Here is a 20,286-nt window from a genome sequence, read left to right on the forward strand (position 1 = left end):
GCAGCACCTCCCATGCAGAGCACAGACCTCCCCCTGGTTACCCTCTGCACGCAAAAAGACCTGGAAATCACATCCTGTGACAACACAGAGCTCTCAGTTCCTCTTTGACAAAACACTAAAATTACTGTGTGAAAACACCTCTGACCACCTTTACACTACTGTCTTTTTCCAGTCAGAACTCTTGGCCCTTCATTTGAATATAAAGAACAAGTACAATACATTTTAAAAAATGTATCAGGAGGTTAGCAGTCATGGACTGTCATCTGCTGCCCTACCAACTATTTTCTACAAGCCACCAAACCTCCAGCAGAAGGACCCAGACCCAGCCAGAACCTACTCCAGACTTCACCATTCCACTACTCATGGAAATAATTGCTATGTCTTTCAGCACAGAAAAGGAAGATAATATATTCAGATCCATGCACGTTTCAACTGGGAAATGTAAAACTACATAAAAATGAATCCTTTCACTCAGTAACTTTGTGAAACACAGTCTTATTAAGAAAGCAGTTCTCAGGCAAATGTTCAAACAATGAAAACAATATGCCTAAAATCTCAACAGGGAAGCCTTTGTTTGGTTCAAACCCTAGAATATGTTCTCTCTTTTTGCATGTGATCCAGAAAAAATCCTAATGGATCACACGCAAGTCTACATGCACACCCCCCCTGTCCAACTCTCCCCAACCCTTCCCTCTAATGGGCTGCCAGCCCAGTTTCAAAATTATCATGCAATGAATTTATCTCAATTTTTTATAAACGTAAAAATGTAAAAATCAAGATACTGATGTTGATAAGCCAAAATTAGTATTTGGCTAAAAAAGAGGTTATATTTGCATTGATCTCATGTGTATAACAGTCACAAGGGTGCATTTTCTTAGTTACAAAGGTTTTGAGGAGTATTTGGCCTGAACTTTTCACCATTAATAAGTGAGCAGCATTACTTTTACACAATAAACCTAGTGGCTTCTGTTCTTTTAGGAGATGAAGGCTGTACCAAAGAGGTAAATCCTTATTTCATCCAAATGCAGCGGAGCATAGAAGGAGCTCACCATTTAAGATTAGGAAAAAATTTGTTTGGTTTTTTTATTTTAACAAAGAACAACAAGTAATCTTACAGACACTTTAATAAAACTGGCCTTCCAGGAAGATGTCTTGATTCTCTCAAACCTCCCAGTTTCTGATGGCTAAATTTGCAGCCTTCCAAAAGCTAAGCCTCTTCTCATTTAAATACCATCCACCTCCTGTCCTTGGCTGGGAGACAGCATTCCAACCGTGTCTGCAGCACGTTGCAGCTTCTCGAGCACACAGAAGCTCCTTCCCCATCCCTCCAGCCAATATTCCTGCTGGTAAGTGACCTTCAGGACTGTCATTGGCCACCTCAGGAGTGGGTGTTTGGGGGAAATCCTGTCCTGACTCACTGCCACACTAGCTATCTTCACAGCCACAGACTTCCGAAGGGCACGCAAACCTCCAAGGCATTTGTAAGCCTGGGAAAGAACTTCCTTGATATATCTGTCATCTTTCTTATGCATAAGAATGCACTCCATGCCAAGCTAGGAAAACAGGGGGAGGAGTTACTGTCACTGTTTCTAATACAGTTTATTGTTCATTACAACCTGCTTAGAGACGCACAAAAATAAAATCCCACTGCCAGGAATTGTTCTAAAATGTCTTCAGCAAAACTGAATCCCTCCCTCCCAGGGATCTGTAGGCAGTTGATAAGTATATACTATATTGCATAAACAAAAAATCCACCAAAATCCCATCCCACATCATATGCTGTCTTGCCAAAACAGCTGTGTTTATGCCTGGCATCCCTGCACAAAGTGTGCAACCAAAACTCTGCAAACACATCACACTTGAGCAGAATTCAGCAAGTCTTTCCAGCCAGCTTACTCTGAAGGAAAATTCCACACCTCTTTTTAATATAAACACATGTATATACATGTATATAAAATACATTAATTGTTTCAGTTTTGCCCAAGGGAACCAAAAATGGATTTCTCCTCTGAAATATATGGCAAAATGCATTGCTGCTCAGTCCCACCCAATTGTGCCAATGCAAACATTTTTGTAGCTACACAACAAGCTGTATCAAGAAAATTATCTGGCTGAAAACTAAGCCAGGAAAAAGAAATAAATCAAAATACACTGAGTTTCTTTTTCCCCTCTAAACTGGACTAGTCCTTTGTTCTGGTTCAGTAGATGGCCACCCAACATGTGGGTAGGACACACTGGAATAAACAAGTGCTAGGAAGCACAAGAGGCTTGAATACCTTTTTGTTTTTTGCTTAATGATTACCTTTAGCTACATCATCAGTTGATCTAGAAGAGCTTGTCATGACAATATGACACTAGACACAGTATCTTCTAAATCATCACTTCATCATTCACTGTAAAATTCTGTGGTTTTTCTATTCACTTGCTTTCTACATTTCACCGATGAAATCACAGTATCTTTCGTTTTATGTATCTATTTCACACAGACAAAAAACTTAACTGCTGAACTTTTCACATTGAAATGTGTCCACAAAAGCGTCTACTCATTTAAGAATATTGAGACAGTTCTTACAATTTGAGCAGCAAGTCTATACAAAAATTGCATTCTTGAATTAGTAGGCTGTATGCTTACTAGCCCAATAAACAAATCACTTACAGGAACCTGGGAATTAAAATTCCTTTGGGACAATTATCAATATGAAAATGGATATCTGCATATATGAAGATGTTAAAAGACAACTAGCACAAACTTTGTAATTAAGTCTTGCCAAAAGTCATGTCACAGCGACCTTCAATGTGCTAATTTCCAGAGAACAAATAAATCAACTTAGAGTAGATTGTAATCAAAACTGAAAGTTGCACAAGATGAGCACCTCACGCTACATGAAAGTCCCTCCTCTGTTTCACTGCAACGAAACTCTTGCTTTATTCACGAATTTATCTTTAATAAATATCAATTAATAAATTGAATTTACTTCTAGGCAACAAAAGTAATGATTTCTAGTTAACAATTTAAGTAAAGTAAAAACTAAACACGAAGTTTTGCTGCGTACAAAGCCTAACCTAGATTTACTTACACAGGGAAACCTTCCCTTGAGTTATGCCAGTGATAGCAATTACATGAATTTGATTTAAAAAAAAAAGAATGAGAACTTTCCCAGTGACTTAGGAACAACAGCAGCAACAGCACCAAGTTACCTCATTAAGAGGATCAATTACAGCAGCCTGCAACTGCTGGGAAAGCGCAACACAGAGAATTTCAAGTATTCCTGGAGAAAACACTGTCAACTGCACAGGAGGGAACATTCCTGTGCTGGCAGACAGGGAGTTATGTAAACTGTAAGCACAAATAAAGTCATGGATCTTCACCCACCTCCTCCATCTCAAAGGAGTCCTTCTGCTGCAGCATTAGGTTCACGACGGACGGGTTTGCGAGGGGAGCGCAGGGGTCTCTCGCCGGCGATGCCGTGCACAGTCTCTGTGTCAGGACACTGCTGTCGGAGGTGCTGGAGCTGCTGCTGAGGCCTGGCGAGTCCAAAAGCCCGGGTTCCTCGCATGGTCTATCCTGGGCACTTGCCAGCCTGCCACCCTGCCCGTCTGCTGGAGGCACAGAACCCTCCTGTGTCCCGTCAGCCAGAGCAGGGAGGTGCGTGGGTCTCTCTGCGCTTGCAGCCTTTGTCTGACTGCCGGCTATCTCCTCCTTTACAGGAGCCAAAGAAGAGGGACAGTCTTTCTTTTTAGGATATTTTGGCAATTTAGATTCATTTTTAACATCATTCTCCTCACTCCCTACTTCAGCTGGACTTTTCCCTTTTTCAACAGGCGAGGGACTTGAGGAGCCGCTGCCATCAGCTTGCTGTGTGCCACACAGATTGAGTTTTGACAAGGTCTTCATTAACCGACTGGCTGTGTTGCTGCGATTCAAAGGGGGAGGGCTGGATGCCTCTTTGCTGGAAGACACTGAATTCATACTACCAATTTTCTGCAAAGGAGTCCCAGAGACTTGAGAATACAAAGAAGAAAAAGCATTGGCCACAGTAGTAAGCACTTCAATCTGACGAAAACGACCTGCACAGGAATAAAACACAAGGCATATCTGAAGAGGGAATTTTGATCATAATCTCTGCCCAACCCCACAAACCTCCTCCTACTTTTATCAGGTGCCTCTAAGGCTGAATGAACACTTCCTAGACGTGGAAGATGAAAGTCATACCCTACTATGGAAAAAAAAATCTCTACTAAATGCACAAGAACAGCACGCAAAGTTCTCCCAAATTAAATCAGTGGGATGTGTGTGTGACACAAGTTTATTTACAAAATGCTAGAAAGGAAGTGTTACTCACATTGCTCTCTCCAGCTACAACTACAAAAGGACAGCTATGCCCTCATTTCAGCAGCGCTCATTACTGTTCCAACAAAGCTGTTGTCCAAGTCCATAGAAATACTGCCCCAGATTTCAACAATGACAAAAATAGGTCACTGCCACCCAGAAAAAAAATCCCACCCAGCAACTGAAGAACACCAGAAACAGAAGGATATTGCTATTTGTTTCAGTGCTCTAAAGCTGCACCAGAAGAAAAGATGAGAATGATACAAACTAGAAGGCAGCATACCTTAGAGGATGCCTTTTATTTCCCTCCCTCACTAAAATCCTTCCACTCACCCCAAGGAGTACCACCCTGGTGGTCACCTCTTGCCTATTTAAGACCAAGCAAGAGTTTTATTATGAATTCTGAATGGAATGTTGGCCTTTAGGCTGTAACAGAGTTTTGCCAGATTATTAGATACACACCTCTTTTGGGGTTGTTTACAGAGTTAATAAACTCATACATAAACTGTGCTTCAAAAACATACTTACTTGTTAAAGCAAAACTTGGGTTTTCCACTTCCATGCGCTGTATTTGAGCATTCAAAAACACTTTGATATCTATCCCTCTGGCAAATGATGATGAATTAAAAAATCTCGCTGGAATTTTTGAAGCAATATCTGGTTCATCTCTCCCAAACCCAAGGTTATAGAGCACTTCTTCAGGATCTTCCTCATAAAGCTCCAGTAATTCAGAAACACTAGACAAATGAAAGATGTTAACCATCTACATGTCTCCTTTTAAGATCCAGTCCCTTCTATCAAACTGCTAACTCAGCCCAGTAACCACTTTGGTTTATTGAACTTTTGACTCCTACAGCTCAGACTAGTTTTGGAAATAATTGTGGAGATCTCTGCATCAAAAGTTTTCGTTCTCATTATGAGAGCCTTTGGGCCAGACACATCACAGATCCAATCCTGTAATTTCTAAAATCAGTCCTATACTACAAAGCCCAAATTTTAAAATGCCATTAAAAGTTCAGGCATTTTTAATGTTTAGGTCCATTTGTTAGCATTTACTGAAAACCACAACAAAAGACAAACAGAAGTTTTCCAAGCAACCAAATGAAAATCCCTTTCTCAGCTACTAAATGCAGCAAGGTACATAAAGTCAAGTCCATGAACTGAGGAACAGACATTTTAAGCAGAGTTTTACCTTGAAACAGTCGCGCTGCTTTTTCCAGAGCCCGTGGAGTTCATACTTCTCCCCTTCTGATGGAACTGCAGCCTCCTGTCCTTTGCCAGTACACCATTGCTGTCAACACAAACAGAGAGGACCCCTGTGATAAACCTCTTCTGTTCAGGGACTTGATTCTCTGTCTCACTGGAGAGCTAACCCGCCAGCACTGCCGAACTTCTCTTTTTCCCTTCAGTGTTCTCTGGTTTATATTATCCATGTCATTTATTGAAATACAGAAACAAAAGCAAACCCTGGGCCACCTCAGTAAAAATGTACAAAGACAGTATGACTTTGAAGGCAAATGCGAGCTGAGAAAACAACCCCCAATCTGCCCTTGCTGCCCCACCCTCCCTGTTTCCACCCTCCTCCAGTAAGGAAGCCCAGCCTCGGGTGAGCTGTCCTTGCCCTGCCTTTTCCTGCCTCCCCTGGGCCGCTGCCTCCTCCAGCAGGGCCACCTCTCCATGCAGGGCCACCCTCTCCACACCCTGGGTACCCTGCTCCCCCCAGGTCCCACCTGCCCAGATCTGGCTGGGGACACTGAAGAGGCTCCTGGGGAAATGAAGCAAGACGAGCTGCAGCCCACACTGCTGGCCAGTCTCTCTCCCAGTCCCAAACTATTTCTTTCCTGCATCTGGAGAAGCTGCCTGAGCATTAGATGGTATCCTGGGTTCAAACATACTTTTCCAGTTAATCTCTCCGAAGAACAAACTGTTCCCCCCCTGAACAGCCACCAAGAAACCAAAGGTGGCAGACGATTCACCTAAGAGTGTGTATTTATTTATGGAGCTCAACTCAGGAGGAATAGAGAGGATGTTTTCCACAGGGTCTGTGCAGTATTCCACTGAAGTCTCAGTGGGGTTTTAGTTTCAGCACATTTTATTTAGAAGCTCTAACCATCTCTCCTCTCTCAAAGTCTTCTTTCCCTGCTCCCAAAACACGTCTGCTGTGACAGGCAAAATTAATTTTCCCTTGAAATTTCTGAAACAGTGAGCAACCAGTGAGGCAAAGAAGGTTAATCATGCTACATTGCTAAGATTTGTCATTTCTCTGTTTTCCTCCTGCTACTCCAAAATCTGTCAGGTCTGCTGAAAGAACACAAAATCTTAATTTTTTTTTCTGCACCTCCTAACGGCTCTTTCTGTGTTATCTGGATCACCCCCTTCACTCTCATGTAAACAGACACAAGCAGAGGAGTTTTAGCTCTGTGGTAGCCCCCATGACTTCCACTGCCCATTCTCCCCCCCACCCTTCAGTATAAATATTCCTCTGAAGTAAACAAACACAAAAAAATATGTTTACCATGTTTCTGTTTGGGCATCACTCCGTAGTTGATTAGCTGTAGAGAAAGAAGAAGAAGTTATATCCAGACCTCTTCAGAACTACACTTCTGACAATCAGTACGAAGAAGCAGACAGCGAGCATGTTTACCAACAGTCCTGCATAAACCAGATTTTACTTCTTCCATATAAATGATTGTCAAGGGTTTCTAGTATATGGCTGATATAAAATGATCTGGTTTATTAAAGCTCTGTTTAAAATTATATCTCATATGGACACAGGTTTACATCCTGTCATTAATCTCATTACTTGAAATTTCAATTGCGATAAGCTGGTAATTGTTATATAAACCATTTATTACTTTGCGACTGAAGACATGATTACCAGCTGCAGGGCTGTTCCTGGGTGGGAAGGGGAGGAGGACAAGCAGGCATGCAAAGATTGCTCCAGGTGAGAAAGGAAAGAATATAAGAAAGGCAGCTGGCCCCACAGCCAGGTGCTGAGACTATTTGTTCATCTTCTCATCAGCAAAGTGGGGCAGGGCCCTGGCTGCCTGAGCTGGACCAGAGCTCAGTGAAGCCCCTGGTGCTGATGGGGCCAGCAGACATTGATAGGGCAGGAGGGATAGTTGATAGGGCTCAGAGTTGATAACCTCAGGAGGGAGGCTGTCTGCCAGGTACCAAACACCTGGTCACCAGGCTGACAGGGAAGTCAGCACTTTCCACAGCTGGATCATATGGGGACATTCCAGGCAGCATTATTCTTTCAGAACTGAACTTCGGACTTAAATAATGGGTTCCCCAAAGAAGCAACTCAGCATTAACAACTTGCCCCAGGAGACAGGGGAGGAGCACAGGTCTGTTATAGCAGCCCTCAGAATCAGCTATGAAAAGAGTGATGTCACACACTGCCAGGAAAACCCTGCATCTCGACCTGCTGTGCCAGCAGGGTAAAGTCAGCAGCCGTGAGTAAAACATGGAAACCTCTCAGCCTCTTTGTTTTGGAGACATCACAAAGAAATATATGCAAAACACAGATCCCACATCTCTTCTTTTCAATATTCTTGCCTATAATAGGAAGGTAAGCCTATCTGTAAGGATTATCCAGTGACTAAGCTGAACAGCTGAACCATGGGTTTTAACCAGCTCAGCAGTGGGCTGGGGTTACAGGTCCTGCCCAATGCCCTCTGTACCATTCACACAGGGCTCTGCCTTGCATCTGGACTCCGGCAGTCGTGGCTGCACAAGGGCAGGCCATTCATCCCAGCCTCAAAGGGGCTGTCTGTCTGGCAGGGCACGCAGCCCTGCTCCAAGCAGCTCTGTTGTCCCCTTGTTCTTGGATGGGAAGCAAAGCCCAGCAGAAACATCCACATCATTACCCAGAAAAATCAACCAGCAGTTCTAGTACTGGCATCTTTTCATCTGATTTATCATGCTTAAGGCCCACAAAAACCAGCAGTCCTTAGAAATTATAAGCAGAAAAACTGAAAAGAAAAGAGTGACATGATATACTAAAATCCACTGATTCTTGTATTCTTGGTCATAGGCTCAGACCCTTGGATTATCATTACACAGAAACTTTTTCTATGAAATCTTTGTGCTGCAGGCAATCTAACAAGTGGAAAAGACTGTCAATAGGAAAATTTAATCCTATTTAATCTATTGCCATAGGAGATTCATTTACTGCTTTTCCATCATTATCAGATCAAGATCATTACCAGATAAACTTTTTTCCCTTAGAAATCTTAAATCTTTAAATATTAAAGATATTTCCTTCCTCCAGGCCTTGTCCCACTACTCTGACACTACTGGCAAGACTAACGTGGAAGGAAAGGGCTTTCTACTACACCAGTTCTGGCACTTAGCAAAAGCTGTAATTCAAAAACATTAAAAGCTAAACTGGGAGTTGTGCCTTTTTGTTTCTAAACACTGAAAGCAGATAATGTCTTATATCCTCTGTCCTACAGATAACTCCAGGGCATGGTTTGTGAGACATTTTTTTTGCTGTTTTACAAATGTCTCTGTTAGAACAGAATCTACAGTGCTTTTGCTAGCTGGTTTATGGACACCTCTGATCACCTCTGATCAACATCAAGGCTAGAAGCCTTTTTTACAAAGTCCACGGGGAACAGCCACATCTCCTTCCCCTTAAAAAAGGGAAGAGAAAGAAAAGGCAAGCAGTTAGCAACAGAAGAGTGTATATTGTGGTTGATCCAAAATACTTACTCAGCTTTGGTGCTTTTCACTTTTCAAAGCACTTAGCTCTTAATGGGTTTGCCTCATGGCTGACAGAATTTCACTCCTCCTTTCAGAAGCTCGCACAGCCACTCCCAAGGGATTCAGTGGAAGTGGGGCATGCATGGCTGCCAAGAGTAACCCATGGACAAGAAGAGCAAGTAGGAGAAATCATTTTCTCACAGCCTTGGTAAGTGCTCCAGGCTGTCCTGTCATTGTGGGTATTAAAATTAGAGGGCAGAAGCAAATTCAGGGCTGCCTCTGACCTTTGGGTCAGAGACTCAGAGTGTTTAACTCTAGCAATAGTCTAAATAACTTCAAAAAGTGAATCTTTGTGCATTTCTTGTGTGCTTCATCCTGCTTTTCTAGCCAATGCTGTCCTTCAAAATAAAATTCAGATGACTGAGGATAATTTTCTTTGCTAGAAAAAGTCATAATCTGCCACACCCACCTTCGGCTCCCAAGGATAAGTCATCTTCAAAACTTCCTCCATTTCTCACCAGCATGCCTGAAAACATACAGTTAGCACTTCAACAACTACAATGCTCCAATGTTTTCCTTCCAGCTGCTTATCTAAAGATATTAGCAAGACACTTCATTTGATACAAGAAATAACTAGACTTTATTTACAATCCCTGCATTACTCATGCAGTTAAAATGCATTAAGAAGCAAGAAGTTACATTTCAGAACATAGCAGAATGATTTTGAAAGGAAACAACTATGACACTGCTCTGGTTTTGCACTCAGAAACACTTCCAAGTCAATGTGTGAGCAAATTAACTTCAAGTGGGAACCTGGAGGTGCCACTCAGCACATCTGTGCCTTTGGCTGCTGCGTTATCTATCCTCCAGACATCTTACCAGGAGAATCCAGAGTCTGAGTCCAGCTGGGGCATTCCCCTCTCACCCTCCTGTACCAGATTAGGAGCTGAAGTGAAGACTCAGGCACAACAAGTAATTCTTCTTCACTGTCACTACCTGCCCATTCCCACTGTACTTTGAACTTTAGTATTCAGACCTGCTCGGATAGTAAAATTTTCAGGTGTGGCAACCACAGTTATTAGAGGCAGAGACTGCTTAATGCTCACCAGTTTGGAGACAAAATCACCTCCCTGTTTTGCACATCTGGGAGTTTTTTCAGAGCTTACTAAGATCTCCAGAAAGACTTATTCAGGTTCTTTTCCCCCTTCTCCAGCTGCTCAGGCACAATTGTTCCGCTGTGAGAATAACTCTGCGACACTGACCCAGCTTTGGTTTGCTACTAAAGACACCAAGTCTCACATGAATGTCCTTGAAAACAGTTTCCAGCAAAAGAGATTTCAGTAGGTAAAGCCCTTCCTTACCCTTCAACAGAGGATTGCTTTGCTCATCCAGGGAGGCTCCCAGAGGCGTTCTGAAACCACAGAAGAGATTAACACTACTTAAAAACTTGCTGCTTCATGTCCTTCCTTACAGCATGTAACAAGCTTGTGATAGCAGCAGTTGTCCCTCCCTCCCTCCTTCCCTCCCTCCGCCCCCAGAAAGCACAAACATCTGACGACTGGCAATAACTTCCTAAACAACCCCCAGCCCTCTAAATAAATACACCTTGCAGAGAAAAACAACAAAACATAATAACTGCAAAGCTCAACCACCTTCAGGAGCAGCAGCCCCTGATGAGGAAAATCATGGACCTCTCAGCAAAACACCCAGAAAAAACAAGCATTAATTTTGAATGGATTTATTCAATCTCATTTATGCAGCAAAAACTGTTGCCATTTTTCTACACATTTAAAACTTCTTGGAGAGAGGGGTGAAAAGTTGTATTTGATGATCAGGAAGAATCAAGATAAAAAATCTTGACAGCTACATTAGCTGTCACTTGCCAGTTCTGATGCCTTACAGGCTGTTCACACTAGCTCTTTCTTGGATGATCCCTCCCATAGCTGCTGCCTGAAGGGCAGGGGATCTGCCGAACCTCATGGTGCTTGAAAGGAGCAGCAGAAGCCTCACAAATGACAGGTCCAATCCCACTCTGGGTTCAGACTGTATTTGTTGACACTAGCTAGATGTTTCCACATCTTGTCTCTCAGACATGTTTAACCAAAGCCTTGTCACTTCTAAGTAGCACAGCATTAACTTTCAATGCTCAAAACAAATTCAGAAATATAATACTCATAAAGAAGGGAAAAGCAGATGATTTATCCACCTACATTATGTATGTTTCATTTGGATTTTTAATTAGACAAGCACATAAACCTGCCCGAAGACCTGAAAGTAAACAGTGCTCTGATACAGTATTTATTTTGGTGCCATAGCCAAATTAAGGAAGGAAAGTTTGCATCTGCTTTCTAACAGATCTTACACTTCACAATTTTATTTTTCTTTCCCCTCTGAAAAAAGCTCACTCTCTCCAGATGCAGCCTGCTGATACGGAGCAAGCTCACTTCAACACGCCTTCCTTCTGCAAAGCAAAGCAAAGCCCCACCGTGGTGGGACTCCAAGGCAAACAGCCAGAGCATCCAGTGCATAAGCACATTCCAGGTGACAGGACACACTCTGCTGAGGCTCAGACCTCCTGCATTTCTGGATGTCTGTCCAGTCAGAGTCTGAAAAAACTTAGGCTATATTGTCTAAACCTGTCAGGCTGCAAGAAGCCTTATGTTCTGAGGTAATACCTATGCTGGATGTTTACTCCCTGGCCCTGATCGGTGCACTCCCAATCCTCTCCCTCTCCTTCCCTGCTGACTCCCATGCCTCTATGTTTTCAATGTAGAAACTTGCTGGCATTGACTTCGACAGCCAAGGTCAGTGCTGCATGCAGTGGCTGGCAGAGAGCAGTAAAGGCATCCATCAAAGCTGGCATTTTCCTTTTGAAATTAAGTCTGTCACCATTACAGCACATTAGCAGCTACCAGAAAAGCATCCTTCAAACCACCCCTTGCTGCCCTACCTGCACAGCTACACACAGCTGCCATACACCCCTGCCTTTGAAAAACCTGCTCTTAACAACTAGGCAAAACATGAGTTAAAACAACAGAGAAGTACCACACAAAAATCCTTTTGGACAACAGCACAACAGCTCTGCCTTTCTGCACCAGCTGTTTTCCACCAGCAAGGCCCATGGCTCTATCTCAGAGCAGCCCTGTGCACCTGGGAATGTCAGGGCTGCAGAACCCTTCCCCTTGCTGTGTCCTCAGGATGGCGTCTGCCTGCCTCACACAGCCTCAAGGCTTCCTCTCATCCAGAACTTTGTTCAGCTACCAGTTGTGGTCAGTTGGTCTCTCAGAACAAGACAAGGGTTTTGCACTGTGCCGTGGAAGTGTTTAAACCTCAGCTTTTAAAACCTTATTTGGGCAGAAGCCATATTTATTTTAAACCTGAAGCAAAAAATCTCTTCTTTCTGAGGCATTTCAAGAACTCACTTCCTGCATATCTACAGGAGATGGCTCCTAGATACCTCCCACATCCCCTGTATTACTGGTAGAGTTTAAATATATTCAATCAAAATAATACACGTCATCATAATAGTTGACAAAAATTTCTTTTTATCTATCAGTATAATACAAACACTTGTGCTTTAACTTTTATGAGCTTTCTTATTACTTACAAGATGCCTTTTCTAAGTACTGGCGAGAGAGAAAAAGAGGCCTTTTTCAAAGGCATGTGATTCCCAAAATGTGAATGAATCAAGAGACTTTGAGTAACATCTGACATTTTTTATGCCTCCATAATTCTAATTACAGTATGATAAATGCTTGCTTTTCTACTTTTGGGGTTTGCTGCTAGTTTTTTCTTTACAAAAATCCCAAAACAACAAAATGGGTATCTATCAAGGTAAATAACATAGGAAATTAGGAACCCTCCTCTCCTCTAAAGCAGATGTGAAACAGAGATGCCAAGTAATAAAAGCCCCAAACCACTAACATAAGTATCAAAGGACAGCTAGTAATTCTTTTTATCCATATTAGAACACTATTGATGCCTTTAGAAACAAACAAAGGAATAAAACTTATAAGCAGATCTATTTATGCAGTGGGTTGATATTAAGGTTTTTTGTGCTGCTGCCAACTCAAACCAGAAAATGAGATTTTAGAAGTTCCAGTTTTCTTCTGATTTCACAAACACATACAGAAACTCAGAAAATGTGAAAGACTACTTTTAGAAAACATGTAACAGAAAAAATATTGTTTTCAGAAACTGATCTTCATTTGTAGTAAGAGTTACATGGTAACTTGTTATGGAGCTAACTTGCAAGAATAAGCTTGTGCCATGAACCAGAAATAGAAGCTCAGTTTGTGTATGCTCACACTTTTTAGCAACCAAAGCTTGACAGCAAAACCAGTGTTATTAAACAAACAAGAAATTTCAGGGAGAACAACTTACAAATTGTAAATTTCACAATCGTTATTTTTAAACAAAACACTGTCGTATCTGCAGGGCTATTGTGTTGTCCTCTGTTAATGCTGTCCTCTCTTCCTATGTACATTGTCATCTAGGTTTCTATACGTACAGTCACTTATAACACTGCAAATTGAATTATCACTTTACTGCACATGCTAGCAACTGCTTGCATGTACATTAGGCACAAAAAATTAAACTATTCTGCAGTTTAAAACACAAGGAACTGTGCAGCCCTTCACAGGCAGCTGGGATTGCATCTTCCAGCCATGAACCGCAGGCGCTGGCACCCTGCACGCCATAGAGCAGAGGCTAACTCCTGCCTGAATAGCATTGTTTAGGAAATCTGGGTTTAAAAGTCCTTCTGAGCAGAATACAAGATTCCTCTGAAAATACTTACAATAGTAAACAGCTGTACTTTAAAAGGCTACTGTGCAAGAAAAGCAACAGGTTTCACAAACATGAATTACCTAAATTTGCGTTTCTGTATTAGCAAAAGGAAAGTTAACTTGTGCTTCATTTGTTATTTGTAAAACAAGATTCCCTTATTTTGGGAATCAACCACCAGAGATGCAAACACATTCCACAGAAATGTGTGGTGCCAGTTTTAACAACAGATAGTTACCAAAGCATGGGTATGAAACTGCAAGCTTTGTGTTAGTACTCAAGATTTTAGGCCATCTATTAGATGTTCATGTTGTCAATTTAGCTTAGTGCTATTCCTTAAATTCTGTACAGAAATGTTAAGGACTACGGGCCAGGGAAGGTTCTAGACAGAAATCCTGCAGATTTAGACAAAGTGGCAGTGCAGCATTAGGAAAAATATCACCCCCAATGGCCTCTTTCCCCTCCAGTCCTTACATTTTTTGCCCTCCCCACTCAAAAAGATACTTCTAAGAAAGCACTGAATTCGTAATACTGATTTTAAGAAAACTGTTTAGTAGACCAACAGGACACCAGATCTGAGGTAAAGTCAGAAAAATCTTCTCCCATTCTAGCATTTTGGAAGAATGGTCTGTCAGGTCTGAACATTGTATTTTAGGGATTAGTATGGTTTCAAGCCTGTAGCTGCGAACACCCTGTGAAGTGTGAAGATCTGAGGAAAACTATATGGAAGATCCTGTAGCTATAAAACAACCCATACTTCAGTTACAGAGTTAGATCAGTCACCTGCTTACTGGACCAAGAGATCACACATGCACAACTAATCTCAGTGGTAAATTCTTGCCTTAATGTAGCTGCTCTTAAAAGGAGAAAGAAACCAGAAATATCAAATAGCAGAGGTCTTGAAATATCATTGTCAGCTACTGAAAAGTTAATTGTTAGTTTCTCCCCATCAACTCTGCCTCCAAGGGCTGATAGGGCTGAATGGAGAAAAAGACAGGAGAAAAGCAGCTGCTACTGATGTAGCATTTGTGATTTTATGTGACTGAGGATGAAGAAAAAGTAATTGCAATTGCATCAATACCTGTCCTAAACACCAAAGATTATTTTGCAACAGTAATAGAAACGCAGAATACATATACCATGCCTCAAGTTAAGGACAGAAGACAGTAAGAGACTCAGATAAATCTAGTTAGTCTAAACTGTGGCATCACTCCTGAAGGCCCGTAAGCACAGAGGCCATGCCGCGGAAGCACCGTTTCTTGAAACCTGCACCACAAACCAGGCAAGGAAACAGTGGAAGCTTTAAACTGGAGCCCCTCGGTGAGAACCACTGCAGCTTCCTAAGTAACGCTGCCTTCCTGACCCTCTGCTGAGTTCCTCCCCCGGCGGCTGGAAGCATTAATGAGACGCCAAGGAGAGGAGCGGTGCCGAGCGCCAGCTCCCCTGTGGCCACGCGGGCTCCCGGCGCAGCCCGGCCGGAGGAGTGGCGGTACCAGCGCCGGTGCCCGCTCCGCAGCGCGGCCGTGCCCGCCGGGGCCGCCTCCCTCCCTCCCTGCCTCCCTGCGCTGCCGCAGCGACCCGCCGGCGGGAGCACCCACCTGCAGTCCTTCAGCCATATCGCGATCTTCTCGTTGGGAACGCTGTGGCAGCCTTAGGGGCAGAGCGGGAGAGAGAAGCCGACAGTCAGTAACAGCGAGGCCGCCCCGCGGGGGTCCCGGTGGCCCGCGGGCTGCTGCCCCCGGCACTGACCTGCTCCTGCGGCCAGCGGCAGCTCGCCGCCGCCGACATCCTCCTCCTCCTCCTCTTCCTCCTCTTCCTCCTCCTCCTCCTCCTCGCCGCGGGCCAGCGCCGCTGCCGCGAAATCCTCCGTTTCCGACGCCTGCCAGGAGTCGCGGCTCTTGGCCCAGGCCTTCCTCTTCTGGGTCGCCCCTTGCCACTCCTCCGCCGCCGGGGGCTGCTCCATCGGGGCGGCGGGGCCGGCGGGGGCTTCACGCCGGGAGGCGAGTGCCGGAGAGAGCCAGCCTGCCGGGAGAGCGGAGATGTGCCGTCCGTCCGGCTGTCCGTCCGGGGGCCGCGGGGCTGCCGGGGGGCGCGAAGCCGCCGTCCGCGCAGCCCCCGGGAGCGCGGCCGCCCCTCCCCGCGCTCACACGCCGGCCCGGCCCGCCCCAGCCCCGAACACCGCCGCCCCCCGGCCGCCCCCCGGCCCCGCAGGTGTCCGCCCCGGCCCGCCGGCGTCCAGGGGCAGCGGGCGGGCAGAGCCGGGTCGGGCAGAGCTCGGGCGGCCCGGCTGCCCGCCGTACTCACATGTCGCGCCGCGGCGAGGCGGCGGCGGAGGCTGCGCCCGCCCGGGCTGCGGGCGGCGGCGGCGGCTCTGACTTCCTCATACCGCTGCGGGATGAGAAAACTCGGCAGCCACGTGACGGCGGCGGGGCCGGCGGCAGAGCGGGGCCTCCCGCCGGGGCCGGGCCGCCGTCGCGGGCAGGGATGGGGAGTCGGGCAGCGCGGCCCCTCGGGCCTGGGCCGGCTCGGAAGGGCTGCCCGTGGCCTGGGCCCGGAAAGGATGTTTCCAAACTAAAAAAGATGCAGAGCAGCGAAGAGGAACTTTGCAGGGTTTTATTCTGGGGAGGGGAGAGCAGGCACAAGGAAAAGATACAGGATGTGTAGTGGGTACACACAGCCTTCGGCCTCGCTTCCAGGAGTGTGAAATTAGATCAACCTCTGCTCAGGCACAGGCTGGGGGCTGCAGGCACACCAGGAGCACCAAAACCGGCCTCTTGAAAATCTTAGCTTTGAAGTCTTTATCATCTCCTTCAGGATGTACTTAGGCCACCAGAATCAACTGATAAACCCAGCAAAAGACGAACGAGTCCCCATATATGGCAAGGAGGTGCCGACAAAAGGCTGCTTTCACTGTGGGGGCCGAGTGCCATTTCTTTCTCCCCTGCTTGGGGAGGAGACAGTAGCCTCAGAGCTACTGGCTGGGTCAGTCACTGGGGGCACGATGGGCCAGCTGGTGCCCACCCTGGCTGGGTCAGTCAGTGAGGACACGATGGGCCGGCTGGTGCCCACCCTGGCTGGGTCAGTCACTGGGGGCACGATGGGCCGGCTGGTGCCCACCCTGGCTGGGTCAGTCACTGGGGGCACGATGGGCCAGCTGGTGCCCACCCTGGCTGGGTCAGTCAGTGAGGACACGATGGGCCAGCTGGTGCCCACCCTGGCTGGGTCAGTCACTGGGGACACGATGGGCCAGCTGGTGCCCACCCTGGCTGGGTCAGTCACTGGGCACACGATGGGCCAGCTGGTGCCCACCCTGGCTGGGTCAGTCACTGGGCACACGATGGGCCAGCTGGTGCCCACCCTGGCTGGGTCAGTCACTGGGGGCACGATGGGCCGGCTGGTGCCCACCCTGGCTGGGGAGCAGGGCACTGCCATCCTGCCTGGGGTCAGACTTCACATCCCAGACACTGCTGGAGGAGCCCTGCATGCCCAGCAAGCTCCCCTGCACCCACGGAGCCTGGGAGAAATAAGCTTTTCAAAAGGTCTTTTACAACATTTTCATGAAAAGATGCTGAATTAGTAAGTACAAGCAGCAAAATTAACCCATGTTTTCTGGAGTTGTAAAACGGGTGTTGACAGCCAGGCATATGACATACTTCATGTTTAAAGGTAAATCTGCCTTTGGAAGAAAAAGATTAATGGTACCAAATCAATATTCTTTCATTATCTAGTTTTATAGTTAAAACCTTTCAAGGAACTTCTGTTTCTTGTTTTTCCTAAACCCCTCTAGCCCACCCACTACTTTACACATATACAGCCTTAGTAAAATAAATTTCCCTTCACCACAAGTCAATTTCCTAAACACACTCTAATTTTATGAATGGTTTGTCTTGAAATAAAACCAGAAGAGCAGTAGCACAAAGGACAAACAAAGTGTATTTGTATTTAATTTGACCCTGAAAATACACATCATTTCTGTGCATGTTTTGAGACGGTATTTTTGAATTTCTTAAAAAAAGAGCAAACTAAATTTGAATCTTTCTTGTTGATCCTCAAAATAATGAAATAATTTTCTCAGCAGGGCACGTTTCACACAGTACAGGATTTGCATAAGCTAATATGGAGCGTGTCCTGAACCACGGGTGTCCCAAGTGGTGAGTCAGAGGGTCAGCTCAGGTCCTGCACCCTCCACCACTGTGCTGGGGCTTGGACTTCAGCTGAGTCTCCTACAGGCGTATTTATAGTACTAGTATCTTAAAATCTGATTTTTTCTGGCTTTGTTGCAAGTGCCTAGCACAGTATTTCTTCAACATAATGGCCCATATTTCCATTTTATGTGTATGTATAAATACATGTACCTATTAAAAAGCAGCCCTTTGAGGTTGAGCTGCCTGGATGAGAGCTGTAGGAGCGGCAGGGAGGGCCTAGAGAAGTTTAACCCCTGCCATTGTTTGCTGCTTAAGAGGGAGCACAATTTCTTCTTGAAAGTTACAGCTTCACTGGCACAGCCAAGGGTGAACAGTTGCAAGCTAAAAGCAGCTACTGTCTGGCTGTGCCAATACATCCTTAAGGAGTTCTTAATCCACAAATTACTGACATTATTGTCTATAATTGCTTGTCTGTTGTGACAACACTTACTCAGAGAATGTCAGAAATGTAAACAGCAGCCAATGGCTTTTTGCAGTGAAGTCCTGCCAGTACAGCACTGGGCTCTGTCTTGCACCTTCATCCCATACCAGGAAAATCCCTTTTGTCTCTATATGAGTAAGGATTGCACAATCAAATCCTATATTAAGCAGAACATTTTTCTAGGAAAATATGTGGCTTGTTATTTCTTTTAATACTTGTAATTAAAAAGTCAGGTTTTTTCTGTAATAAAAGTTTCTCTTGCTTCAGAGTGTAATTTGGTAGTTGTACTTCAAAGCACAAATTGATTGGGAAAAAAGTCATGTCATCTTGTCACTTAAATTAGACCAACTTTTTTTCCCCTCAATTTATTTTGAAACCATTCAAATTAAACATTGTGTAGGCATTAATTAGATCAGGGATAAATTGTGCTTTACATTATGTTATAACTTCCTAAAGGAAAATTTATAACCACAGCGTTAGCAGTTCTACTAAGTCCTACCAAATAAAAAATACACAGACACACACATTTTAAGAATAATAATAATACTTACATTTGTTATCTGGGTGCTGGCCCTGGGCATATTAATATGTGCGTAAATGCACACAAAGAAATACAATTTGGCCCAAAAAATACCACTAAGTCACTCTTTTTTTCTTAAAAGAACAAAATCCTTTGAAGTGGACTTAATGCAATTTTTGCCTGCAGAGAATTCTTTCAGATGCAGTATTGTGTGAAATAATACATTCCTACATTACTAAAAGATACAAATGAGGTGCTTCCACCACCAGTTCCCATGGGCACTTGTTCCCATGTCTGAGTGCGCTGTAAGGAGCATTTTCCTGCCACAGTTGGGCTAGGCTTCCCTATGCTTTTGAGCACATCATGTCCCTGCTAGTTGTGTACATCAGGAGAGCCTCCAGTGTTCAGGAAGGATTACACAATTTATCTATATCCCTCATACAGTATGGGGAAATAGGGATAAACCTCTGGAAACCAAAGAAATATTGCCAGGCTGCAAATCTGGGCCCTTGGTAGCATGGTCAAAACCTATGCTTTGTCCTCTGCTGCCTTCCCAGGAACTGTAGGCATGCAGTGCTGGATGAGGATTGGAGGAAATGAGACCAAAAAGTGCTGGTGAGATCTGGACTGGTCAGATTTGGAATCTCTTTCCTCTGTTTTCCAGCTCAGCTGAGGGCTAAGCCCACTCTCTCAGGATGACCATCTACAGGAGGACCAGCCATCAAAGCCCCATTGGCAGATCTTGCCACAGAGAAGACACTGTGACAAATGGGTTACACATACGGAAGCTACGAGACAGAGTAATTAGGAATAGGTTTATAGACAAAAAAGGAAGAAAAATAAAATTTAACAAAAATTAAAAACCCCAAAAAACTGAACAAAACCCAAAAAATCCCCTCCCCCCAAAAAAACAGAAAGAAAAAAAATCCCCCCCAAACTCTCTCTGTGCCTTGTGTCTTCCTTTGACAGCAGTAATGGGAGTTATTTCATAGGTGTGCATTCAGAGATGTAGTGCAATATGACAAAAACCTTCTGTTGGTCTTTCGCGTGGCAGTAGAACCGGTTCTTGACAGGGGGAGAAACTCCATGCTGCTGCCTAATGTGGTTTGATCCTGGGACTTGCAGCTCCAAGTCAGCAATGTTTCATGACCACAATTGGATTTCCATATTATTGGCAGACAGAAGAGAGGAGGAGCTAACAAATAGTTCACCTTTGCAAGCATTGTTACAAAAAAATATTCCTACATAGTAACAAAACTATGATAAATACTGTACAGTTATTTGCTTTGGCAGGGTCTGTGTTTGAGAGCTGGAG

General features: G+C 44.7%; 1 protein-coding gene across 1 annotated transcript in view; it reads right to left on the reverse strand.

Moving 5' to 3' along the window:
- The window catches only part of ITPRID2 (ITPR interacting domain containing 2), a 40,466-nt gene extending 24,194 nt beyond the window's left edge, over positions 1-16,272 (reverse strand). The window contains exons 1-9 of the mRNA XM_054636124.2: positions 16,130-16,272; positions 15,575-15,847; positions 15,424-15,475; positions 10,402-10,451; positions 9,510-9,566; positions 6,846-6,882; positions 5,523-5,621; positions 4,859-5,067; positions 3,374-4,068 (exon numbers count right to left, since the gene is read on the reverse strand). Of these exons, the coding sequence (XP_054492099.2) occupies positions 3,374-4,068; positions 4,859-5,067; positions 5,523-5,621; positions 6,846-6,882; positions 9,510-9,566; positions 10,402-10,451; positions 15,424-15,475; positions 15,575-15,788 (1,413 nt within the window). The 5' untranslated portion in view covers positions 15,789-15,847; positions 16,130-16,272. The remainder of the gene's footprint in view (positions 1-3,373; positions 4,069-4,858; positions 5,068-5,522; positions 5,622-6,845; positions 6,883-9,509; positions 9,567-10,401; positions 10,452-15,423; positions 15,476-15,574; positions 15,848-16,129) is intronic.
- Positions 16,273-20,286: the final 4,014 nt, after the last annotated feature.

The sequence above is a fragment of the Agelaius phoeniceus genome, chromosome 7 (genome assembly GCF_051311805.1).
Source record: "Agelaius phoeniceus isolate bAgePho1 chromosome 7, bAgePho1.hap1, whole genome shotgun sequence".
NCBI classification, from domain to species: Eukaryota; Metazoa; Chordata; class Aves; order Passeriformes; family Icteridae; genus Agelaius; species Agelaius phoeniceus.